General features: G+C 39.2%; 1 protein-coding gene across 1 annotated transcript in view; it reads right to left on the bottom strand.

The window, feature by feature from the left end:
• HEATR1 (HEAT repeat containing 1) overlaps positions 1–26,042 on the bottom strand; it is a 40,210-nt gene extending 14,168 nt beyond the window's left edge. Inside the window, exons 1-28 of the mRNA XM_063328964.1 lie at positions 25,977–26,042; positions 25,578–25,758; positions 23,160–23,376; positions 22,103–22,244; positions 21,488–21,589; positions 20,424–20,564; positions 19,619–19,830; positions 18,269–18,402; positions 17,310–17,418; positions 16,893–17,003; positions 16,336–16,453; positions 15,027–15,134; positions 14,508–14,603; positions 13,407–13,495; positions 12,909–13,120; positions 12,498–12,619; positions 11,545–11,742; positions 9,735–9,918; positions 9,315–9,463; positions 7,022–7,214; positions 6,250–6,422; positions 5,774–5,941; positions 4,683–4,925; positions 3,811–3,942; positions 3,296–3,402; positions 2,077–2,220; positions 1,180–1,298; positions 789–910 (exon numbers count right to left, since the gene is read on the bottom strand). Coding sequence (XP_063185034.1) covers positions 789–910; positions 1,180–1,298; positions 2,077–2,220; positions 3,296–3,402; positions 3,811–3,942; positions 4,683–4,925; positions 5,774–5,941; positions 6,250–6,422; positions 7,022–7,214; positions 9,315–9,463; positions 9,735–9,918; positions 11,545–11,742; positions 12,498–12,619; positions 12,909–13,120; positions 13,407–13,495; positions 14,508–14,603; positions 15,027–15,134; positions 16,336–16,453; positions 16,893–17,003; positions 17,310–17,418; positions 18,269–18,402; positions 19,619–19,830; positions 20,424–20,564; positions 21,488–21,589; positions 22,103–22,244; positions 23,160–23,376; positions 25,578–25,719 — 3,987 coding nt within the window. The 5' untranslated portion in view covers positions 25,720–25,758; positions 25,977–26,042. The remainder of the gene's footprint in view (positions 1–788; positions 911–1,179; positions 1,299–2,076; positions 2,221–3,295; positions 3,403–3,810; positions 3,943–4,682; positions 4,926–5,773; positions 5,942–6,249; positions 6,423–7,021; positions 7,215–9,314; positions 9,464–9,734; positions 9,919–11,544; positions 11,743–12,497; positions 12,620–12,908; positions 13,121–13,406; positions 13,496–14,507; positions 14,604–15,026; positions 15,135–16,335; positions 16,454–16,892; positions 17,004–17,309; positions 17,419–18,268; positions 18,403–19,618; positions 19,831–20,423; positions 20,565–21,487; positions 21,590–22,102; positions 22,245–23,159; positions 23,377–25,577; positions 25,759–25,976) is intronic.
• Positions 26,043–27,140: the final 1,098 nt, after the last annotated feature.

Raw genomic sequence — 27,140 nt, 5'->3', positions numbered from 1 at the left:
ACAAAGTATTTCCTTGTATTCTGACCTTGGAAATCTTCTTAGAGCCAATATTAACATAGAATAAAAGCTCAGTTTATTCTGATAAACTACAGCAGATGACAGCAGTAAGATGGTGACACAGAAAAATAACACCACCAATAAAAAAGCCAAACCCTCCGCAAGTTTGTCAAAAACATTCCAGTTTTGCCTTTTGGGAAAAACAGCATCTTTCCAAATGTGTGGAGAAAATAAAAATAAAGCTGTAAATTGAGTCTGATGCATCTGGATATATTGTGCTGCTTTTGTAGTTTCAAAGCAAAAGAATCTTACTTCGAAGAGTGAGCGTACAGTCAAATTTCAATCCATAGAAGAAAAGACCCGGTTCTCAGTCAATTAAAATCAGACCACCCTGGTTCTATCACCTACAACTACATTTCTTGGTGTTGTACAAGACAACAACTTGTAAGAATACAAGTGCTATTGGCTTAGATGTTTCCTCTCAGGGGTCAGAAGAAACAATGCACCAGAACTTTGACCACAGAGGGAAGGTGAGGCACGGCTGTTGACAGAAAGCTTCTTCCATTTCTTCATTGCGAGTCAAGTCATAAACAACGAGTGACCAAAGCACCAAGGCAGACATTTGTTTTCAAGTAAAATGGAACAGAAAGCCCTAGAAAAGCAGGGAAATTTTGTCTCTTGCTCCTGTCAGAAAATTTCTCCCCATAGAACAGCTCTATATGTTCTTCACTCTACCCAATATTTAGAAACGGAAGAGAAGAGATGACACATAAATTTCGGGTACTACTTACAGGAAACATGCCAGCAACAGCACCAAGGAGCAGCAGTGCATGGTGGTGTGTCTGGGGCATTTTAGATATCCTGATGCACTGAACTATCACCTCCACGTTGAATTTTTCTTTGTCAAGGGTATCTGCAAGTAAAAAATATTAACTGTTTAACACTTTAATGGTCAATGATGTAGGAATAAAAACAGTACACTCAAGCACTGGTTTCAATTTGCAGACCATACCTAAGGGATCTACAAAAAATGATTAAGGTGCCAAACTTGTATATCCTATAAAGAAGTCTATTCCTCCTCAACAATACAGCGTAGACTCAGAGAAGAAAAAAGGTAGAGGCCATTGTTTTAATGCTGTACTGGTAAGAGAAGTTCCAAGAAATGGGTCTGGCAGTTTTTACCTGCTGGGATCTTGCTACCATCTGAAGACAATTTCTGACAAATATTTAGCAGGCAGCTAAGGATTAGCTGCTTTGTATATTCCATATTTTCTTCTTCTGATGCCGTAGGTTCCAGACAGCTATACGTTCAGGAAAAAAATCGGGAATTAAAAAAGGAGACAGAAAAATAAGTGATCAAACTGCATACTAAGATACAAATAAGAAACTGCAATCTTCATTCTACCGAAGTTCTAAATTGAGGCTTCTAAAAAGCATTTGCCAAAAAGCGTCCCTTCTTTTTTGTTTTCAAATACATCAACTGGTCTAATAAAAGACATTTATCACAGCACTGACAGAGTACAAGATGGTTACCTGAAATACGACTGCCAGTCTACATAAAGGCAAGTCATAACAAAAAAAGATAAATACCCAATATATACGTAAACTTTCCTAAGTGCCTGGAGATAGGACGGGCAGGGAAAGCAACAGTTTTCTTAGGTTGCATTGGATGAAGGTTTTTCTGCAAGGTTTGGGGAGGAATTTTAAAGCTTAAAGCATTATTGTAACAGCTCTGCAAAAGATGCAAGTCCTGCCAATTGTGCCAGTTTTAACACAGGTGTCGTCCTTCTTAGCAATCCCAAGCCCTCCAGCTGAGACACAAAGTCTTCACGTAAGAAGCTATGCATCAGGTAAAAAAATCTTAAAAAGCACATCCCATTGTTCAAAGGGCAAAAAAGCTGTAACAACTTCCCATTCCCCTCAGCCGATTTATCTAAAAGAAGTTCAAGTGAAAAAGGCAAGCTAAGCTACAAAACACAGCAACAAAGCAGAGAGAAAGCAGCCCCTATTTTAACGCTTTACAGTATCTGCTGCAGAGGAGAATGCACAAGGACTCGTGTGTTATGGAGGCACCATTACCGGCTCAGCAGGTTAAAAAGCGTAGGTACCAACGCCTGCGGACGTCTAAGTTTCTTCTTATGCTGCAGTAATTCCAGAATAAGCATAACCCTCTGCCAGCTGAAATGGCTTGTCTCCGGTGCCAATTCTGCATCTTGAGGCTTTCTAAAAAGGTAAGACAAACAATCAGGATATACATCTGCAAAGAAAATAGCATGGTGTTTCAGGGAACACACACACACATAAGTGAAAAAAAAGACAAGCTTTCTTTCACACAGGAATATCCTTTACTGCTTCTCCTGGGAGAGGTGACAATGTGTGGGCTTTTGATTGAAGCAGCAACACATTTTAAACAATCAACAAAAATCCAGACCAAACTTGAAAAAACAAACAAGTATAGCATGCCTTCTGTGCATACAAGAAAGCTACACCACAAAGCAGACTTCTGTGGAAAAAAAAATAAATAATCTATTACCAAATAACTGTCTGTATGCTGATCTGCTTGCATCTTCCAAACTACCAGTTGTCTAACCACTGACTTAACAGGCAATGGGTCTGTGCGCAAACGTGTGCGTTTATAAACTCTAACAGACACGGTTTACAGGTGGATAAATCTCACGGGTGATGACTGTTAAACAAGGTGAGTGAAGGAAAACAGGAACAGCTACTGCAGGTCAAACCAAGAAAACCAACTCAATATCCTGTTTCAACAATGGCTGACGGCTGATGCTTAAAGAAAAGAATTAAGTACAGTGGAAAAAACAGCTCCTTCCCCATGAGAATGGAGAGAAGAGACAAGATGAAGAGATCTAAAAATTAATGATTATATTAGCATTTTAACTGAGAGAAAATACTGCTTTTCAGTCATCTAACAGGAACATTTTGATGAACATCCGTAGGCTTCAGTCATGTGTATGCAATTTGTCCATCCACCTTTATTACTGAGTTTAATACCTACAAAAATGAATCTTGTTCAACTGTGTCAAGCCAGATTCTATAAGAGCAAATTTCAACATTAGAACTACTGGATTTTATTTTTTAATTTTGACTATCATTCCATCAGTTCTCAAACAGCAACGTGAGTTGGTTTTCTCCTGCCAGAAGTAGCTGAGTTATTTTACTCTGCAGGAGAAAAGAAGAAAGAGATGCTTATGCTTTCAATACAAACTATCTAATGTAGTAAAACAAGTGGCATTTTTAAACTGTAAAGATAATATTTTTGGGTTTCTAGTTAGTTTACCTCTGTTGCTGCATTTTCTGCCTTCTAGTTTGCTGAACAGTGCCCGGACTTTTGTTTTTCTCAGGAGGCTCCAGTTCTCTGACAATCTGCTCAGCACACACTGAGATCTGAAACACAGAACAATAGTGCAAGTACCAATGAACAACGTGTCATACAGCATCTGCCCCCTCCTTTTTTTAAAACACATCCCCCTTTCACGCTCATATGGGTATATAATCCACATATTCAAGTCATATCTCAGAAAATGAAAATCAGAGCAGAAGAAAGAAGTGACTTCTGCTCAGTTCATTCACACAGTACAGTAAGTGACTGGTACATGGTTTTTAACGAAATATCTTCTAAAAGCAGTTGTTTAACAAACTTTTCATGCTATTAACACAATTATATCATGTGACAAATAGTTTCTGATTCCTTTCATGCCATGAATGATATAAACGAGTGTTACTGAATGTAGCAACACAGAACCACCCTGACAGGTTTGAACATATTTCTGTGTTCTGGAGTTTGCCACTTACCCCTTTGAACACGCTGCTAATTGTCTGGGCACAAAGCGGGTTCTTACAGTTTAACAGTAAGTCAAACAATACTTTTAATAGCTTCTGTTGCACCATCCCATCTGACACAGCTGCAAAGAATGGTTTAGTAATCTACAAAAGGGAAAAAAGAAAGGACGCAGAGAGGTTTACTGTAAGAGGGTAAAAAAATCAAAAGCAATGGAACTTTAAGGTTAGATTATGTATGACACACCCAATCACACACACGTTAGTATGAAAATATATTGTAAAAATTTGCATATTAACTATGTATTTGTACATATCCAGGAATCCTTAGATGCAAAGCACATAATTCTGAAATATCCATTGGACGTACTGACTGCTGACATTTTTCGCACAGCTTGCCTGGTGGGGTAATAATCTTGCTGTGGCCAGCCTTTGGTAAGTAGATGCTAATACCTGGCTAATAGGCAGTCTTTGTAGCCTCCTTCAAATGAGATTATTTCTCACCTACTGTATTTTTTTGACAATTTTTCCTCAGAAGGAAAACATGAAGTACAGCTCCTGCCCGACTGACAAAAACTAAGGACAGTGGAACAGTAGGGTCTGCGGGCAATGATACAGGTATCCACCTGCGTGATGTTGCTATTCCGTAGTTGTCAAAAAGCAAAAATAAAGCAAGCAGCAATTTCTCCTTCTGGTAATTTTAAGAGAGAAAGTTTTGCAGCCTGTTTAGATGTTTCAAAGATACTATGGAGACCTTGAAAACTTGTACTAAAAGAAAGACGGGTCAAAAGCTATGGAATCCTTAACCCAGGAAGAGTCCTTGTAAAACAAATCCAAAACATTGCTTTTTGCTTTAAGCATAAAAATAATTAAAGATCTTGCCATACCTGCCCAAGTGCTGTGATCTGAAAAGGTGGAATTTCTTCATAGATTTTCTTGGCAGCATGCAGACTTTTGATAAATAAATCCAGGCTCTGCTGATTCTTGCACAAGAGGGTTGCTGAATATCCATTAAATTTTCCAAGGATGAGATGCAGGAAAACAACTTCATCTTTCAACATTGCCTCAGGTTTCTTAAAGACCTTTTCTAGCAACCGGTCCAGTGCAGGCAAGAGGTGAGAAAGAATCATCTGTAAACAGAGGAAATTCATAAGTTTTAATCCATTCTCATTTCAACAAACTTCCAATAGCACAGTTTCATTTTACTGCAACATCCCCTCTCTGGTAACACACTGCATACAGTACTTTATGCAGCAGCTATTCAAGAGGAAAAATGCAAGACTTATTGTGAGATTACCATGAGTACATGCTCATCTGTACTTTGCTATTCTCCTTTGCAGATTAATATTTCATATTTTTGAAGGACAGAAAAAAGACAATTTTTTTTAATCGATTTAGGACTGCTGTCTTCTATAAAACCCAAATGTGGGGCAAGAACGCTCACCCTCTATGCAGTTCACAATCCTTTCAAGACACATACAACTGAACAGAGCATAAGAATTCATAATTTCATTCTTTTTTTTAACACTGAGCTCATGTGTTTTCCAGCACTTAAAGAAGAAAATTCTGAATATACTAGATAAGAGGTTAATACATACAAGTAAAAATTTGTAGTACTACCCATTATGTTACAATTCTGTACAGAAAACTGTATATTCACTGATGTATAACCAAGGTAATACATTTCTGGAAGAATCTTCTTCTGAAACAGTCTTTTTCAGTAACATCAAGGGAGTTTCCTTAACAACTCCAGCGCAAAATTCTGCAGCCCTTACATTCCTGCATGGAGCATGCAACTATTTTATGTTTCATTAAATCATACTTTGCAGCACTACTGCATATTATTAGAGGTGTCAACTTAATGCCTAATAGTCTAATACATTATGAAGTTATTTAACCGCATTATTACTAAAAAATTTGATGTCGGCATATCAATCAAGTGCAGAACCCATAAAACAGCTAGAAAGGCTGCACCTACCTCACCATGGACTTCATGAAGAATTTTCATCAAGTGTCTTGCAATATATGATGGGAAAATAGGGTTCTGTACACAATCAAGTATGCTTTCCAAAGCTTCTGACAATTTTTTCTTCTGGGATTTCTGTTTTGGTTGTGTCTCAAGCTCCTCAAATAGGCTTTCCATAATCTAGTTCATTAAGAAAGTGAAAATTAAGTTCTTTCCCTGCAATAAAAATGCCTTAAACCAACATTTACTTAATGCTTTTGTAATAATGCAATCTAGATACAAATGGAATTCTTCACCTGTAAATAAACCACAAGTTAATGCCTCTTACTTGACTGAAAAAATAAATCAGTCTGATTTATTTAGTCTGGTAAGATGGTATAGAAAGACAATGAACTTTCCCAGTTAACTTGATTTTTTTTCTGGAAAATAAGGGAGCTCACACCATCAGACAAAACTTGTATTAATGTACACCTTAATAACAAAAATACCTGTGTTATGTATGTAGCGTCAGATATGATCTCTTCTGTCTTTTGCTCCAAATGCTGAAGAACAGGATGAAAGAGAGACTCCTTTATTGCTCTCAAGGAATGGAGGCAGTTGAGAGCCGCCCTTCGAACTTCACTCACAGGACTGCCCAAGTTAATGAGCAAAGATATCACCACTGCAAAAACAGTGAGGGAAGGAGGAGGAAAAGACAACAGAATACACTGAGCAGCCAGAATTTTTCCGCATGTGTCTTTGGAATTACTTTACATTACTTTAATTTACATTTTTACATTTGCAATTTAATTTGTCATCTCTTTTCACTAAAAAGTGAAAACGTCATCTTTTTTACTATAAATCTCTAGACTACGCAAAACCAATGTGAATCTCATAGATCCATGGCGCTGAACTTCTTCATCACAGTCCTTATATTTGTGCTTAAGCTCAGAGAGTTCATAAATTGCTACTGACTGCCACATCCTTATACTGCACAGAAAGTAAGGTGCTGTAACTGACTTCTTCAACATAGCAGAATTTTTAAGTTTCTAACACTTCTAAGATTAAAAAAAAAAAAAAAGTGGTTTCAGCTACTTCCAAGCTTGGGCTAGTAACTGCAGCAGCGCATCAGCAAGAAAGAGTTGTCTCAACCTAGTGCAGTAGAACATAAATGACCATATATTTATATCCTTCATGGTATAAAATATAGCAAAATAGCACAAAATAAAAAAATACTGTGATTACGTCTTAAGATGAGAGATAGATACTGTTTTACTTTACCTGGAGATGATGGTGATAGCAGCTGTTTCTTTTTTTGGTATGTCAGTGATTCAAGCAGTGCATAGCCAATATATAACGACTGAGTCTGTAGCATTGCACTGACTTCATAGTTCAGATGATTTGAAAGGTTGTAACTGTGAGTCCACAAAATTGAAAGGAATTTGAAGAGAATCTCTGAATCTTTTAGATGTACCTTAAATTTATCAAGAAAAAAAAAGAAAAGAGAAAAAAGAGAAAAGCACTTGGTTAATAACTTTAATTTACTTTACAAACTACTACTCACAACATTTGATAAACTACCCAAATCAAAGGCGTACACAGAAAGAGAACTACAGAGTCAGAAACACTGTCTTTTAGGAAGAAAAAGTTATCGAGTAGATGCTTTTGGGTAAACAGTACTTGCATGTATATAAAAGTCCACATGTTGCTTAACAGCTGGCTTAGTTTAACAGATAATTTGTAGTCAATAGGTATGTAAATACAAGGACTTTTTTTTTAACTATAACATACTGAAAACACATCCATATACACATTTGTATAGTATGTCAACTGCAGAAGAAAACTGTTATATGCAAAATAAAGAACTTCTATATCCTGTTTCGTGCAGCACTAATCTTAATATTAAAAGCGCTCTATATAAGCCCTGATTTTTTCATCAGTCATACAAAGTGATTTTCAGAAGTCTATAAAACAGCATCTCAGAAGAGCTGGGCAACCAATTTCCTTGTACAGCACAGCTTTCTGTGCTGAATATTCACACTAAGCTTTATTCTTAGCATTTGTCCTGGATTGGCCATAAAGGCTTTATAATAATAGAGCATGGACCAAAAAGTTAACAAACTCTGAATCATACGTGTATCACTGACAACTGCAGACACAGGTCAGGGTGCCTTCTCCCCCATCTCCCCCCCAATAGCAATAGCTGCTCCAAGAAGATTCAATTCAGTTTTTCGCACATCTACATCCAATTGCCTCAACTTTGCTTTAGGACCTTTCTGTCAAAATTTAATGAGGACAGCTTCTGATTCTGAATAAGTTACATTGTCTGCTAATAGTATCCCAAGTCAATTTAAAGTTCTTGCTCACTACATGATCTGGCAATAGCTGGCGTGCTTTCTGTCCGCAAGATGCTCTCTGGAATCCTAAGAGCTCTTCACGAAAACAGGAGCGCGCTTTCAACATCCTATGGACCGAACACAGCTTGCCAGAACAACTGATACAGCTTCTGACATACTCTTGCCCATTCTCTTTTCCGCAAGTCCACCAAGATCTAGGTTCTAGTTATTTTAACTGCTAGAGTGGGCAAAAATAACGTCCTTGTCTCTTTCAAATTAAACACCCTCAAAATCAGCAGTACTCCACAAGTGAAAGAAGTAAATGATTACTGCAGCTGTTGCCTTCACTAGGTCCTAGGACATCACTAATCCCATTTCGCATATTTTCTGTAGTTCCTCCTCCCACCTTCTCTTCTGTGCAATATTACCCAGCTTGCTCAGTCAAAAATCCCACCAAAATAACATCCTTCCTTGCCTGCTGACAGCCTTTAACTAGCCAGGCACTGAATCAATCTCTTTAACAGTTCAGTGTCAGTACAATTTCGATAGATCTGGGAGTGACTGATAATTAGACAAAGTTATATACAAGAATTAACGCCAGAAACAAGTTTTGTTATTAAATCATTGCTCTTCTTTGCTTCCTCTGTTTGTGTTTGTTACGCGCTGTTCTTGATGAAACAGCATCAAATTCCAGTAACAGCAGCTTTGTGTCAATTACTTGCTTCTCTTTGCCTCAGAATGTACAGATATTACTCCCTGTCATCTAAAATCCAGACTGCCAAAATCCCTTATGCTCTTCACAAAAATGTATCACTTGATGTGGGTGAGAAAACATGAGATGATATTACACGGAAATAAGCAATGTGTTCTAAAAGTTTTCCTTTCAATTTTTGTATTTAAAAACTAACAAATTTTACAGAGCAAATTTGCTCCCAGATAGGACCAAAACTTTTAGCTCAAACTTGAAGCTCTTTACCTTGTCCTGCAAATCAGTGTTATCTTTTCACCTTTGCCTCAACTGGTCCATTTATTGGTTTTTCACTTTAGTTTCCTATTACTACATTTAATTAGGGTTAACTAATAAGCTGAAGCTTAAACTTTCTTCTGCCCACAGTACTAGCATGCCACAAGCAGTGTTGCGTGATCAGTTCTCCGTTTTTCTCTGTTTTCCTAAAAATTATGTAACTGCGTAATAATTGATGACTAGTAATTCAGGGCAACAAATGCAAAAATAATACCTTGAGTAAGAGATTCATCAATGCTCTGTACTGAATAGCATTACTTCCCTCACTGGCTCCACAGACAAGTAGGTCAAACAGCCCCAAAAGGATGTGCAGGTAATCTTGGCTATCTTGATTCAGAGATTCGGGATTCCACCAAGTTTCCTCTAAAAAATACAGGTTATAAATGAGACAGAGTGGATGCACATGAAGAACTTCAGAAACGAAGAGAAAACAGACATTTCTAATTAAAAGAAGACAATACATTTAGCTGATTTCTTGTTCACAAGTTAGCAATCTTTACAGATCTCAGTAACAACAAAGGAAGGTTAGGGGAAGCAAGGCTGGCTTGTTTCCAACAACTTCTGAAGACAAAAAAAATTAACCTTCCTTCTTCACTTCATTCATATAAAAGACAGTCAAAACCTTAACACCTACCTTTAGAAAAGGACAGAGGAGGTTTTAGGCCATTAATGAAGTTTTTCAATAAGAACAGAAACATAGCTGACTCCTCTGCATATGCAGTCTGATCGCTATTCAGCTTTTCTATGTATGCAGTCAACAAGTCATTAGGCACCAAAGTTTCCTCTGTTGTTTCAACAGACCAATTTAGGGGAGTTTCCTGCAAAGGAAAATTCATTTTAATGTATACTGTCATAATTCAGCCAACAGAAGACAGAAATTTAGCACTAAAATCAGCAGTACCTAAATTCCAGCCTCAAAAGCGGTATCCTTATGAAGTGAATTACATTTCTGATTTTACATTTAAGCTTGTATTTTAAAAACTATGCCAGCTCTTACTACCATAATTAACAGTGTACGTAAGTGATGTAACAGAAGAATGACGACCAATCTCCCTAAAATATGTCTTCAAATGGATTAGGAGTTATGGCATTTTGTGCACATTCAGTTTAAACCTTTTATTTTTCTCTCTTCCAGCAACATAACCCATATCTTTCAGATATTTGTATATATAAAAACTCTTTAATGGAATAATCTGAGGTCAGAATAACTAATTACCATGTATGGCTATGTGTGTGTGAGGGGGTGCACACACATGCCCTGCTCACACAGGGTTCTTATACACGAAAAAGCCCCAAACTGTTTCAACAACAAAATAAATCAAGAAAACCCCAGCGGAAATATGGATAAAAACAAAGCAAAAAAAGGTAGCAGAGAGATGCAGAAAATACCCATTCTGAACGTTGTTCCTGCCTCTCTGATGGCTCCTCCCTCTGCCTCCATGTTACCTCGTAGCAAGTGCCAATACAACTGCTTATGGAGCAGCGCAATAAACCATAACCCAACAAATTCAGGAACAATACTTTCAATACTGTTGCAAGGATTTGCTTGAGCCTGCAATTAATAGAATGACTGAATGGTTTGGGTTGTAAGGGATCTTCAAAGATCATCTAGATCCAGGCCCCCTGCCATTGGCAGGGACACCTCCCACTAGATCAGGCTGCTCAAAGCCTCACTCAATCTGACCGTGAGCACTTCCACAACTTCTCTAGGCAACCTGTTCCCGTGCCTCGCCACTATCATAGTAAAGAATTCCTTAAATCTTCCTTATATTCAAGCTAAATCTCCCCTCTTTCAGCTTAAAACCATTGGTCCTTGTCCTGTCACTACAGGCCCTCATAAAAAGCCTCTCTCCAACTTTCTTATACGCCCCCTGTAAATATTGGAAGGCTGCAATAAGGTTTCCCTGGAGCCTTCTCTTCTCCAGCTGAACAACCCCAACTCATCCTTTCTTCATAGGAGAGGTGTTCCAGCCCTCTGGCCCTACTCCGGGACCGCTCTTAGCATAAGCCCTTTTTCATACTCAGATGCATTTCCTTCTTTCCCCTATTGAACAAGCCAGCAAAACCTTTACTCAAGGACTAAACCCCCTGATATTCGTAAATCAAACGGCAACACCGCAAGATGCCACAAGGTAGTTGGCAGAAATGCCCCAAACTTTGTGCCAAGCCTACAGCACTAAAACACTCAATCAGGTGGGATGTCAGCCAAAATCTCTGCAGTTTTTAATTTTTTAATGCAAACCCAATAGAGTGGTTAAAACATAAAAGCAATTCTTAATGGCAGCTTCTAGTACTGCTGACAAATGTGTAGTTTTGCTTTGAAAAGATACGAAGGCGAGATTTTCAGTCCTTCTCAAGGTTTCTGAACTTCTTGCTCTCTGGTTAAAAAAAAAAGATTTCTCCATTACAAAGACAATGACCTCTCCAAACTTTTTACGTCTTACCTCTGCAGAATCACAACCTCTCAGATTTTTTATTTTTTTATCCAAGAAACGGAACACTCTGAGAGCCACTGAAAAATAACTTTCCTTCATCTGTGTATTGCAGCAGCACTGAACAAGCACTGAACCAATTATATGAGTAGTTACTTTCTGTCTCACGCTGTCAGATTCTGTTTCAGCAACGAGTATCAGATCATCAACCTTAAAAAAGGGAGTGGAGGAAAAACAACAATAAAAAGTCTGTAAGACACTGGGACTTCACTATGACTTTACACTGTGTTTCATTTGCATGTCCAATTAAATCCTTGTTACCTTTATCATCTTTAACAAATTACTGTCTGCTGTAATGGTACTCTTCAAACCCTAAGAATACACAAACATCTGTTTCATGAACTACCCACAGGTATACTTGTTTATTCTCTACATATTTTTTTTCAGGAAATTAAAAATTCCTGGAATTTAGTTACACTAATTATTTGTCCAAATAGGTAATAGCTTCGTTTCTTCTTTTCCTTATGCTTTTTTACTCGATTTTATTGGAGTTTTATCTAGATTGTACTGGGGTTTGTGTTTATATATAATAACAAACCCCAATACAATCTAGATAAACATATATTATATATATATTATATAATACGTTATACACATAAAATATATTAATATATTTTATTTATATCATTTAACATATAATTTAATATAATTATTTGTATTATTTATATATAATAACAAACACCAATACAATCTAGATAAAACTCCAAAATATGTATATATATATATATACACACACACACACATTTGCCTTGTAGCTTGATGATGGCGTACTAATGCCAAGAAGAGCACATACAAAGTAGAATCATGGAATCGTCAAGGAAGTACTTCTAGATCATGTTTGTTCTACTACAGTGATCACGTGGAAAGTAAGATCTCTTAAGGTAAGGGTAACACAGTACTCATACCATTTGCAGTAGTAAGGAAGAGTCCCCTGAAGTCATGTTTTTAGAAAACAGTAGAATCATTTTTCTGTTGGCCACTCCAATCAACTCTGCAGACTCGCTAGATTTAATTGCCTCTTCAAGATCTGTTCCAAGGTAAAAAATAATAATCAGATACTAATCACAGATACAAATCAGATACAATCACACAAATAACCAGAATACAAATCACATATTAAAAACCTGGTGGCTCAATAATATTTAGAAACAGTCAGAAACATACTAGACAATTTCTTGATCAAGAGGTTTTTAAAGAACTCTATTGACACTCATACCATGACAGCTTGTTAATGACAGCCAGTCTCCTTCAATAAGTGTTTAGGTTCAACTGTTGCAATTTTTCTTTTACTGAATTAGTTACAATTAATGCTTTACCTTCTGGCCAACCTTTCAATAAAGGGTGTAAGGAGCAGAGATCAGATTCCGACAGACAAATGGCCATTTTCCAATCTGAAGATTTTGAATTTGCGTTAGTGATTACCATAAAAGGTAACAATTGCATTACTGCTTCATCTAGCAGTTCTTTTTTCTCTTTCAAAATCTCGTCTTTGACTAAAATTTTTATTGCTCGCTCCAGAACCTTGTACCTAAAAGAGAACAAGTGATGCTGAAAACCCATTGCTCAATCATACCGGTAATATTTCTTTGATTTGTTCTCCATTTTACATGTCAATTTTCTGCATCCAAATATCAGTGAGAACAAATAAGGAACTCATGGGAAATAGTATGCAAATAATTAAACATTTCTCTTGTAACTCAGCATAGATACAGTGTAACAAAAAGTGTCTGAAGTGGAAGTATTTGTTTAGAGTTACATTTTTAAAATTTAACTTAAAGAGAAGGAACATAGACTGGAAAAAGGCACAACCATACCATTTTCCATCCTTTGAAAGATCAGCTCTCTGGAAGATGTTCAAAAGACTTGATACTACTACTTCTGGATTGACTTGTTTCCTGAAAATCTGAAAAGTAATCAAGAAAAAGAAATAAAGGGATAATAAAATACAAAATAATTTACCATATCATAGTGGAAAATGCATGTGTTATACCAAGTGGAAAAATGGATCACACATCACTAATCGCACTCCTATTGATGATCATGTAGTAAAAATATTATCAGAGTAAACAGAAGTTAGAAGGCTGCCCAGTATGACCTCTTGGTATGTTAAAGCACAGAGAATTTATCAAATACAGGCATGTTTGGTAAAATTGATAAACAATAAGCAAAACACTTTACAATTAAACAAGAATTGCTTTTACTTTACGTAGCATCTGTATGATAAAAATAAAAGGCACGTTAAGAAAAGATACTAATGCTTAAAGAAGCACTCACATGCTTTTATTCCTATTTTTTAGTGATTGAGAATGAATGAACACACAAGACCAATTATACTACTGCTAATAATATTCTCCGCTACTACTAGCAGAAGCAATAAAGAGAGACCGTTACTCTAGCTGGAAACAATCAGTACAATGCATACCAGAGTCCTATCCAGTAAACCTAAGCTGCCGTTCAGGACTTTGCCACTATCAACTGACCAAATGACTCTCATATGGAAAAACTCAACTAAGCACTTCTCACTGGTGTAATGACTTGTCACTGCACCATTTTCCATCCAAAAGGCAGATGACATGGCTTATGTTTTTCTAGAAAAATGTACAGGATGAGCAGGAAGCACACTTCAAATAATCAAAGATTAAAATCTGCTTTAGTAGCTACATAAAAACCCACCAATAAACTCAGGTTAACTGCAAACACTTTGGGAAAGATCAGAAAGCAGAGATTTCGGGGGGAATTTGAGGAGGTAAACAACGCAAGCCTCCTAAATTTCTGCTGCTTCATCCTGTTAAAGGACAAAAGCGATACCCTAAGGACATGAGCAGAAGAAGGGCAATTACAAAGAATACATTCCAGGCACGCATATTCAAGACCAGCTAAAATCTCACCTGATGTATCAAAACATACACACTTACCTCCAAAGAACTGAGAGCAGACATTACAACGTCTCTGTTGTCATCCTTGAGCCGACCAAAAATTGCTTCTTCTATGAAAGACTGATCAAAGCCTTCCTGAAAAAATAAGGGAAAAAAAAGAGCCTGAAGAAAAAATAATGATTTGTTGGCAGCACAATTTACAGGCTTTTAATGAAATATCTAAATCCTAGTACAAGAAAAGTGGTAGCATCATCTAAATTAAAACTCAAGTAACAGGCAGACTAACTTTCAACAACAAAAGAAAGAAAAACGGAAGTGTCTATTAACTTAGATTTTTATCTTAGACTGCAAGCCGCTTAATAAACAAGAACTACACCCAGACTCCAGAATACAGGAAAATGGTGACAGAAGCGTACTGAAAACACAATGAAAAACAGTGAGGATGACATATGAATAGTTTCATAACATACCATCTTCAACTGAAATGTCTGGCAAACAGCTTTTTGAAGACATTATATATTAAGTCAGTTCTGTAGCTGAGAGATTCAGGACACAAACCTTTGATGTTTCAATAACATCTTTCAAATGCTGAAGAGCCAGGACCCGCACAGCTGGCTGAGGATGATTCAAACTGAGCAGAAGGGAGGTATCAGAGTCTTCCAGAAACTGAAATACAGATTTCAGAGTCATTCACTGCATGTTAAAAATATTTAAGTATATATAAGGATAACAGGAGAAATTCTTTCAGCGATATTTTGTACCAGAAGAAAACCTGTATAATTCAGACTCAAAAAGCTTCAATTACAGAACAATGATGTTGTATAACTATTTCAAATCTGGTCTTCTTCACTTTGGCAGACAGTTTTTGGAATATATTTGAAAAGTACAGTAAGCCACAGACACCTTTTTGGCCTCGAAAGGCACTACGCTTATCTAAGGATTCTGAGAAAGCTCTAGTGACAATGTCAGTGTGACAGAGCACAGATAGAAACTGTTAAAAAGGCATCCCTGCCAGTCCAATTGTGTGCACTTATCTCAGGAACCTTAAAGGCTAGAAGAGTCACATGCCTTTGTTCTGCATGCCTTGTTTTACTGTTAATCCACTTGTTATTCAGTTGCAGAATCTGTGCCTTCGTTAAATCAGCACAAAAACACATTAAACACTTTATGTAGTTTATCACCTTTTCCTAAGAGCTCTCAGTTTTTGAATCATTGCAAACAGCCACCATAATACTAACCATCTCTTAATAATAAATTCCTTGGACAGATCTGTTGCATTCATGGTTATTCTGCGTTAGGCTGAGTTTCAATTGCTCTTCAGAAATGGCACAGGAAGAACTCTGTAACCACTCTATTCTTCCATATTCCTGACTGCAAACATTCATAAAATCAATGCAACAAAAAGGACGGAGCCACCTTCTCTCAACAGCAATAAAGTGGTTTGTCAACTTTGCCAAAACAGACAACTCTGACACTGACAAAATCTGTAAGATGAGGTCTTGCTGGGCACCACCATGTCGTCACTATCGACCACTACAGTATATGTAGTGGACATGTTCCTAAGGGAAAAAAACACTGACAGCAATCGAGGCAGGTGGAAATGTATAAATTTTAACCGTGAAAAAAAAGCTCACACTGTTCATGGTAAACACGAACTTAAAGGATCTGATAGCTTTTGATTTCCCCATAGTTTTGATCAAGGCTCACCCCCAGATCACATTTAAATAAGTTGGGGTTTTTTGTTTCGGTGAGAATGGTAGAGATTTTGTTTAGAAAGAGGAAGAGAGAGCAGAACTTTGCCAAAATATCAGCATTTTGACAGTACAAGCAGGTAAAGGCTAGGACCATGAACTGAGCTTCTACCTACCTTGTATTTGCCACAGCTTAATGAAAGAGAAATAAATTGGTGAAAAAGATTTTGCTCAGCCTCATCTGTGCAATCTTCCAGATGCTTCTCCAACACAGAGTCTAAGGCTTTAGGATACCTGCCAACAGACAAAACCCCCAAAGTTTTCCACAGAGCAGTACAGAAGAACACATATTTACTAGGGAAACAGAGGAAGCCGAATGCACACGCACTCATCTGAACCAGCTATTTTAAGTAGCTTTGCAAAGGCAATCAACCATTAAGTCTTAACACAGATGAACGATATGCAGACAACCAGGGTAAATAAATAATGAGTAGAAAAGGTCATGCTACACAACAAACAATTTCACAAAGCCAGTAGGTCTGCATTCACGTATTACAGTTATAACAAAAGGACAGATCAGTAAAATAAAATTTGAACGAAGATTAGGAGTCAGTTATTTTTACTGTATTTAATTGGGCAATAATATAGCGCTTACTACACCCAACAAGACAAGAGCACAGATGACATCACCCCTCTACAGACTGTGGGTCTGTCATAGGAAAATGGAACTTACTTTGTCTCAAGAAGTCTGATAAGAGGAAGCATCTTTTGATTGAGTGCAGCCATTTTGGCGGGATCAGATTCAATCTCTGTACCACAGGAGATAAACTCTTCAAGAAACTTGCTAAAATTACAAACAAAAGAAAAAGCCACCATTTTTTGGATAGTACAGTTTTCATCAACATTATAAAGCACACATTTGCTCCTGGCCTGGAGTTTCACTCTGTCCTACAAGTACCCTCCCTGAGTGCTAAAAGCATGGCTCTTCTGGATTACTGAATGTTTCACCTTCAAAATCCAGGTTTGGAGTTAACTTATGAACTCAGAAAAACATCCTCATATGACGCTAATGCCATTGTCAGGAATTAGTTGTTATTAAACCAGAAATTACTACAGTACTGCAGAAGAAAAATAATCAAAGTTAACTCACGAAGCCAACAGGTGATCTAAATCCTTTTCCAGTGGTATACTCTGAATAATAGCTTCAAGATGTCTGATGTAAATCTGATTCTCTGTCTCCTCAGATTCTTCTTGTTCCTCTAAGGACAACGTGTAATCATAAAAGATAAACAATAGTTTGAGAATAACCCCCTCATACTGATTAAAGCTAAGAGCTTATATAGGCATCATCATCTGGTGAACCACACACACAACTTAAAGACCACTATGTTAGTTGATTATCAGCCGTAACTCTCCATGAAATGCTAGCAGTGCTTTATACGAATGTCATTAAAATGCCAAAGGCTGTATTACTACCAATAAATTCAAGTAAGCTTTGGAACGTTCCAGATCTGCTACTACAACCTGTGCAACTCCCTAAAGCACTCCCTGGTGTGAATCCGGACCTTTGCAACAAAAGAGCTTTCCCAAACACGATTCAGCAGTTACAAGTCCACAGTGCAGTTTTACTAGTGCACTGCCACTGCTACACAGCAGTCAGCCTTGCTGTCCTAGACTGTTCCCAGGCACATTAAATTCATGAGGTAAACATAGATCTCCACTACTTAAACTGCGTATGAAATACATGTAATCTACCTAAAAATGATTTTGCAGTACCGTAATACATCTCTAAGAGTCAGAAATTTCATACATCAAAATTAAGTTACTGCTAAAATACTGCAAACCAACATCTAAATCAAAGCAATATAGATACAACAATGCATAAACCAGCCTCCTCTGTAGGGCCTCTGTAGGAAAAAACAAAAAGTAACACACACACACACACGCACACACACACACACACACACACACACACAAGCTCAATCAGGTCTTCACATAGACTGGTGCAGTTTTAATGGCAGAAGCAACTAAAATTACACAGCTACGTCACTGACCGCAGCCATCTGTCCTTAACACTCAACAAAATTGTAGAAATGTATGCTAACTTACCTGTATCACTTTTCATGACAGTGCAAACTAGGTGAGGCAACAGGTAACGCAGAAGAGGAGAGATATCATAGCCTGCTGAAAGGCCCTGCAGAAGCGTTACCAGTTCTGGGGTTTTGCACAGGTAATTAAATGGCCTGCACAATGGAACAGGGAAATAAAAAAATAAAAAAAGTATGTATGCATGTCTGGGTTACCAACACTTTCAAACCATGCAGACTTCCTAGGATTCAATTTTCAGCATCAGGTAACAGCTTCATTATAAACAAATTCTGAAAAGATTCAAAGGGTTCCACTTGTTGCCAGAGGTTTGCTGGCGCATTTAATATCCAACAAGAAAGCAAGGTACTGCCAGTCATGTTGAGCACAGCTGCTACAATGGCACAGTGAAGTAGTACAAGAAAAAAAGAGTTTTATGGGTTGCATGAAGAGATTTCCTCACATTGCAAGGAGCATATCTGTTACTCAAAGGCAGTAAAAGGAAGGGAGGAGAAATAATACCTCAATGACAGGAGATCCTCAAAGAGAGTAGAAGCAATTTCCCTTCCTGCTAATAAAAAGTTTCTCTCATCTTGTCTCCTTTTATACCCACCTGGCTGGATGCTGCATAATGCATCAAGCACGCCTCTCCTTAGTTCCTCACACCTTATCTTTTAACCCACTTTCCTCTTCTACGACTGTGTTCAAGTATGTGGAAGGTAATCACTGTACTTGTCCCAGCAAAGATGTATTCTGTTGGAATACCCACACTAACCTCTCTGCCAGCAAGCAAACTCCCTGTAGCATGCGGGATTTCCATCACCGTGTTTAACCGCACGTTAACAGCACAAACTAACTGTATCAGGGCAGACAAACCAATGGGAATGAAATACTACATGTACTTCCAGAACAACTTGTGGGACCAAAGAATTGGTGGTATAGCAGCACTTACACTTCAGGTGTTAAACTATATGAACTCAAAGCCCTTCTATTGAAGGGACAGAACTTCTTTTTTTCCAAGCTATTCAAATAACCTCAAATTTGAACTACTATTATTACGCTGGCTTCTCTTCCAGGATTCCCACTTTCAAGAAAACCTCTTACTGGCCGAATTCAGTTTTGCACATTTACAGCAATTCTTTACTGAGGGAAGTGGCAGGAGAGGGACCAAAAGGTTAACAGACTCCTTAGCTGTAGTGAGCATACAAATTTTCAAAGTAAGGCAAAGAAAATTCTGAGCCCTTTGAAATGTCAACTACCAAAATTTCTGATATTAAAGTAATCCTTTAATGAGGAGGATAAAAAAAAATATCACGTTAGCAAGGTGCAGTCTAAACTTTTTCAAAGTGGAAAACTGAATTCACGTAGACTTACTTTTTCCCAAGTTTGTCTCCTTTCTGAGTTTGTAGAAGTAGGTTCAAGCACGCCATCCCATCCCTGGCTAATGAGGGCACTTTAGATAATGTCTTGCTTATCTGTAACATCAAGGAATGCACCAAGGAAGTCTCCACTGTCACTTTTACTGTCATCTGGCAGATTATCATGTATGTTGCAGCCCTGTAATCCTGTACAGAGGATTTCAATCCCTAGAAAAAGAGATAAAGGTGGATTTTTAACACACACAAATTAAAAAAAGAGAGTATATTAATATAAAAATAATTTTCATTCTGACATCCATGGAATCACATCACCTTCTTCTCCACTAAGAGAAGAAGGACACTCCTTAGAAGTGTTAACTTCTAAGGGACCAAGAAGGAAAAGCTGTCACACAGGATGCACACATACAGAAGACCCATCCATTAACTGCTGCTCTGTTCATTAACAGAGAGCCAATCCTGGAGGGTCAAGAGGATATTAAAGCAGGCTGTCCACCCTGACTCTATTTCCTCATTGTTTAGCACGATAAGTCTGTAAGGCAAAGATGTTCATTCAAACTGTGTATCCATTTCTCACAGCTCCACTCCTCACGCAGAGTAGGAAATAGTTCTTAAAGTGCTCACCTGAGGCAAGAAAAAACGTTATTATTCATGGACCTTCACCTGCCTGATGTTTCAAAGCAGGCTAAGAGTGGCATGATACATTTCACACAGAACGTCCCTCTTAAATGTTATCTGCAGTCACATGTCTGCAGAACACAGTACACTTCATCACACTGGAAGGAAAACAAAGTTTTGTGTACCTTTTGGATGTAAGGGAGCAGCATAGAGACTATAGTGTCTGTTATCTTCTCTGCGGCTCCAAGAGCTGATACAATGGTGGAGGCATAAAACACAAGAAGAACTCTCAATTGAGCGGAGTTGCCAGAACACTCTGAAAAGACCTACACCACAGAAAAATCATTTGTTCAGACAGGAAAAGTGGAAATGCACATACGGCTTACCCCCAAACCAGCAAAATCTCAGAACTCCAGCATGTAAGTTCTACTAGCTCCTGCTGGCACAACTTAAGTCATCACCTCCTCCTAGCAGTAACCCTCGACAGAGGTTACTGCTCCCCCTTGCACACAAAGTAGAAGGAAAAGGGTGCTATTGCTCAGCTACTGTAGTTAATCGTAGTAAGGTAACCTAAATCAGTAGTGATTTTGGTGTATCGCTCAAGACTGAGGACTGGACAGCCAAGAAGCTGACCGGTATATCTTTAACACCCCCTACTATATCTGTGAACAAACCCTGTTATTGCGTGTGCTTTACTTACTTTGACAGTACATGCATTCTAGTTCTCTAAACAACTGGAACTGTAGTACATCTTGCCCTTCTGAGACTATAAAACTATTTCTCTATTTGACATTAACTGAAAAAACAAATAAATCCACTCACCTTCTAACGTTCTCAATTTTAAGTTCTCATTAATATTTGAGGATGTACATTTAAAATATCTGTGACATCCTCCAAAAGAGATACCCAAATTCAAAGCACAGTTACAAACTAATAGCAGGAATGACTTTATAAAAGAATTTATGACAATAAAGCACTTCAAAGCAATACAGTATCTTTAAGTAATACAGTATTGCCAAATTGTTTTGTCATGGTTCATTGGTTCTCAGCCACTTCCTTACAAGAATTTCTGATAAGACTGTCATCTATACTAAGAAAATGATTTTCATCTTGTTTACTAACAAATGACTCCTTTTGCTATTTGATATGTAATTCAAAATATGAGTAAATAGCATAATGCTATACAAATACAAAGATGGGTAAAACCAAGTGACAACAAACAAATCATGTTCTAGAATAAATGAACAACCTTCACAGATTTTGCCACCAGCCTGCAGATGAAATCCATGAAATCCAGGTCTTTGTAGCAGTGTGTAATGACTGTACCCCTTGCAAGCGGGACTCCAGGTTTCTTTACATGGTGAAAAAAGTAAAATTAGAACACTCAAAGGTAAAGTAAAAATTAATATAATCTCTAAATTAATCCTACCAATCAGTTAACACCATTTAAATTGCAACAAGTAATGGAAACCCACACACCGCTCTGGAATTTTTTGTGTCCACATTAAGACAGATGACGAAGAGCACTGCATGTAAACTATATTCAAATAAGCATATATTTTAGTAATTGACATATCTTCTTAGCAGTAGCAAATACTTGCACCTTAAAAGCATACTTTCACTTTGACAAAACAAAGAGTACTTACAATCAAAGCTTCTTATAATTAACTGCACATTTAAAGAAAAATAGCAGAAACAACCGGTGGGCATCCAGGCTCTATCCCTGCAATTAAATCTTTCAGTACAGTTCTACAACTAACCACATGAACAGGTGGACCATATTCATAAACCTAGTAACAGAGTCAAGACATTATTAACGAAATCCCTCACGTTTCTCCCAACTTGCATCTGTTAAATACCTTACCCTTATTGGATCCATCCAATGCCATTTATGAGTTGGGCTTTTTATATCCAAAAGCTGAATAACTCTCACAAACAGATTAGTCTCATGATATGGCAGAACACAACCAATCAAACTATCTTGATTGTAGAGATGGATGTGAAATCTAAGGAAAAAACAGTTAAAAATTAGCTGGAATTCCAAAAAAAAGAGCCAGCCACGTTCTGCTCAGAACACTTGGTTAACACGCTTTTAAGCAAGACAAGAGATGATTGTCATACTGACTCAGACACACGGCCCATCTACAGTCCAGAATCCCAATGCGGCCACTACCCTGCATGTGTTAGAGGGAAGAAACAGTCCTAGAAATTTTTTTCCTCACTCTCAATAATTTCCGGTCCCTATAGAAATTAAGATTACCTTAGTTTCTTCTGCATAGATTTCAATATTAAACCAGACATTACAATAATCTAGTATGAATTTCAATATAACACATACATTAAAAAAATTAGTAATTCAAAGGATGTATCAACAAAATCACCCACTCTTTCATGACCTGAAGTATTATACTTTGTGCATCTGGGTGGGTTAATTTATATAAATAAATACATCATCATTTCACAAAACACTTGGTTTGTTTTTTCTTCACACCTTCCTACATAACCTTGAAATAAGAACACTTATGTTATAATACAAGGGCATGCTATTCGCAGTTGACAGTTAATATTGAAAATTAGCTATTTTACACAGCCCGTTTCTAAAAGTATATTACATAAATGCCTCTCTAGACTCTCTGTAAGATGGCTACAGCTGGGCAAATTTGGTGAAAGCCAGGCAAGGAAATAACTGCTTTTGTATAGAATATCATGACAGATCAAAATTTTCACAGAAATTTATCAAAAGACAAAAATCTAACTGGCAAAGAAGAACACCTGGCCTCATAAAGACTAAGCCCAAATGGATATTTTTAACATTTTAACCTGTATTTACAGACAACTAAAGTATTCAAAATTGTTCTCATTGGGGAAAAAAACCTGGCATTTCTAGTATCTATTGACATGTAGGATATTCAATGGATTACCTGTGAATCAGCCATTCAAGGCACTTCTGGGCTGGCTTGAGCATAAAGTAAGGGGACAGGTGAATCAGGAACAATGAAATATTCTTATTCAGCTCCTGATTTACCGCTTTAGACTGAACACTGCGTTCCAGGCCTTTGGACATGGAACTAAACAAACTGGACTGGAACACTTCAAATGAAGGATCAATCCCCATCAGCTCTTCTAAGCCAGTGCATCCTGTGGAAAAATAAATGGAAGAATGCTTTAAATGCAACAGCTTTATCCACCAGTCCTACCCACCTACCTCCTCACTGGCATATGCAGCTTCTTTGCTATACTGGTATATATCATCCTCACTAAGCAAACCAAACAGCAAACAGGCCTAAGACCAAAAACTTTTGCTATACTTCAAGTACTTCTTAACTGACGAAGAAAAAGAACATTAACAAGTATGAGCTCTTGCAGCAACGAAGGCCAGCAGCATCCTGGGCTGTATTAGCGAGCGCGTAGCCAGCAGGCTGAGGGAGGTGAACTGCCCCCTCCGTTTGTGAGACTGCATCTGGAGTACTGCGTACAATTTTGAGCTCATCAGTAGAAGAAAAACATCGCCGTACGGGCGTTGAGTCCAGCAGAGGAACGCCAAGATGGTCAGGGGACTGGAATATAACATACAAGGAAAAGGACGAACTGGGTTTGCCCAGCCTGGAGGATAGAAAGACAAAAGGAAGTCTTCCTACTTAATGGGATATAGTGTATGTAGGTTACCGAAAAGATGGAGCCAGGCTCTTCTCGGAGATACACGATGGAAGGATGGAAGGCAACAGATGCAAGATGTAACACAGGAAATTCCCAGTCTGTGTACGGATTGTTTTGTTGTTGTTTTTTTTTAACACTGGGGTGGTCAAACACTGGATCAGTGGCCCAGTACTGGACCAGAGACTATAAAACCTCCATCCTCAAATTCAGCAGAATACAGGCCTGAGCAACCGGCGGTAAATAGCCCTGTCCTCAGTTATGCTAGTACCAAAGGACCTTCAGAGGTCCCTTCCAGCTATAATTATTCTATGATTTTATACGGATGAAGCAAGCAAAGGTACCTCTTTGAATAAATTAAAATACAATATTCCGTGTACACCACTGGAGAACCATTGGAATTATTTCTTTATTTTACATAAGCTTGTAAATATTAATGGCTAAGCACAAAGCAGACAACTTCAGCTGCAATAAAGAAACCAGGCAGCTGGCTGAAATATGGAAGAAATAATGATTCTATGCAGCAGTTCTATAGTAACTTTTAAAGAAACTAAAAAATACTGTGTTGCATCAAAAACATATATCTACAATCCTGTTACTTAAAACAGATATATCAATCTTTCTGCTTTTAGAAAACAGCTTTCTTATTCAAGAAGTATCACGTTCCTGAGTAAAGTTCTATACAAAATGTTAAGAGATACGCACAAAGGGTCTGAAGTGTGCAAACACAGCAACGACTTCTGTCACTTTATATTATTTGTGGCCATAATGTTACCAAAAACCAGGGCATCAGCATGTTTTCACGAAATCACAGAATTCATGCTGGAAGGAAACTTGGGAGATTCTCTAGTCCAAGGCCCTGGCCAAAGCAAGGTTAGCCTTGAAATAAGACCAGGTTGCTCAGGGCATTATCCAGTTGGGGTTTTCAAAAGGATGGAGAGTATAACCTCCCTGGACAACCTGTTCAACTGCTTTGACGGTCCTCACAGTGAAAAAGCTTTTCCTTATATCCAGTTTCAACCTCTACTATTTCAACTTATGCCCATAGCCTCCTGTCCTCCAGCCATGCATTCCTCTGGAAAGCCTGACCCATCTTGAAACCTCCTCACAGGTACTGACAGGCTGCTACGAGACCCCTCAAAGCCTTCTCTTCTCCAGACTGAATGACGCCAGAAACGTTCCTCCCACCAGCCTCCCCTTACAGGGCAAATTCTCCAGCCCTTGACCACCTTGGGGCACCTGACTCTTCCCAGTCACCTTATCTTTCATGTGCCCAGACACGTGCTCCAAGAGGGCCTGCTTCGTGATTTTCCAATGGACTGGAGTGATGCTGACTAGCTTGTAGCTTCTTGAATTATTTGAACATAGGTTTGCCTTTCCCATTTAGATTAGACATTAGGAATAAATTTTTCACTCCGAGGGTGGTGAGGCACTGGAACAGGTTGCCCAGGGAAGCTGTGGGTGCCCCGTCCCTGGAAGTGTTCAAGGCCAGGCTGGATGGGGCTTTGAGCAGCCTGGTCCAGTGGGAGGTGTCCCTGCCCATGGCAGGTGTTGGGACTAGATGATCTTTAAGGTCCCTTCCAACCCAACCCATTCTATGATTCTATGATTTCCCTTTATTTCTACAGCAGTTTTTTGGCTAGATGACTTTTAAAATCACTGGCACCTAAAGGAGCCAAACTCACCGATGGCAAAAAACGTGTCCCTGTCAATGCCAGCCGCTTCCTTGCTGCTGAAGAGCAGCGATGCCACTTCGCTGCGGTTCAGGAGGCTGGGATCGTTCTGGGGAAGCGCCAGCCGCTTCAGCTGCTCCGCCAGGGACGTCATCGCGCCGCCTTTCCAGGACAGGAGCCCCCAGAGAGAAACCTGACGGAAGGAAAACCAAAGCAGGGCCGCGGGTGAAGCGGTTGCCGTCCCCGGCGCAGGCCCCGCTGCCAACCCCCGCCTCAGGGCTGTGCGCACACGTGGGGATGGGCCGGGCCCAGCCACGCCGCGCGAAAAGGCGGACAGCGGCAGGCGGCGACAGCGGCAGGCGGCGACACCTCCCACGGCGACACCTCCCGGTGCCGGTCCCCGACACCGACCTGGCTCCGCTCCCCGCCGCTCACCCGCCGGGCCCCACGTGGGCTGCGCGCGCCGCTAACCCGGAAGCGGCGGCTCCGGCGGAAGGGGAAAGAAGCTCCCGCCTCCTCCTCCCCCCGACCTGAGAGCGGCGGAGGGCGGGAGCTCCACTGAGCACGCGCCACCTGCGGGCGCGGCGGTGCCGGCGCGTGGCGGGTCTCCGCGAGGGCAGGCGGCCGTTGAGGCCGTTGTGGCTGTTGTGGGCGGTTTCCCGCACCCGGGCGGGTGCCTCAGAACTCAGCGGCCCTGTGGACGCTTCCTGCCGGTGTGGGGCGGGGGCCGGCCGGCCGACCGAAGCAGCCGGTCCGGGCGGACAGTCGAGGCGCGAAGGCCCGCGGTGCCGGCGGATGCATGGAGAAGGGTCAGTGAGGTGTCCGTGAGGGACACGCTGTGCTGCTGGCTTTGTGCTGAGCGCAGCAAGGCAACAGCCCGGCCTGTGCGTGGGGATCGGCTAAAGGGGGTCAACCTGTCTTAGCAGAACTGGACTTGTTCCACCTCAGGATTTTTCCACATCTGGGATGAGTGATGCTAGGAGAAGTGCAGGACTCCCATGAGCAAAAGGTCTTGAAAGCTACTATAGTGTGTATGGGCTAGACCCCAATTGCAGAACCGCAGAACTACGTAGGTTGGAAGAGTCCTATAAAAGTCACCTTATTTAGCCCCAGAGCAGGGCCAGCTTAGAGAAAGTTGCTCAGAGTTTTGTCCAGTTGCATTTGGACTGTCTGTAAGGATGGAAATTCCACAGCTTCACTGAGACACTTCTCATCCAAGGTTTGATTACCCTCAGATTAAAAAGAAATTCCTAATATTAAAAACCATGATGTCTCCCACCACTTTGCATTTAAGGCTGCAGGGTTCTGCACCTGGAAGTCAGGGCACAAAGCCAGAAAGGGAACATGGCTTGTGACAAACCAGGAGAAGGTTGAAAAAAGAAAAAGCAGAAATAAAACTGGTTTCCGTTGATGTCAGTGGAGGGACAAAATAATACCAAATGTAACAATTTCAGCACCAGATCTGTAAAATTATTTCCATATATTGTTGAGAAGCTGTATAGCTATGGCAGAAATAAGAGTTGATCACATAGTAAAGCTGCCTTATTTGGCAATCATTTAGCATACGGTAGAAAT

This window comes from Chroicocephalus ridibundus, chromosome 3, assembly GCF_963924245.1.
Source record: "Chroicocephalus ridibundus chromosome 3, bChrRid1.1, whole genome shotgun sequence".
In the NCBI taxonomy this organism is placed as follows: Eukaryota; Metazoa; Chordata; class Aves; order Charadriiformes; family Laridae; genus Chroicocephalus; species Chroicocephalus ridibundus.
Note: the sequence above shows the minus strand (reverse complement) of the source record. Positions and strands in the feature narration are given on the sequence as shown.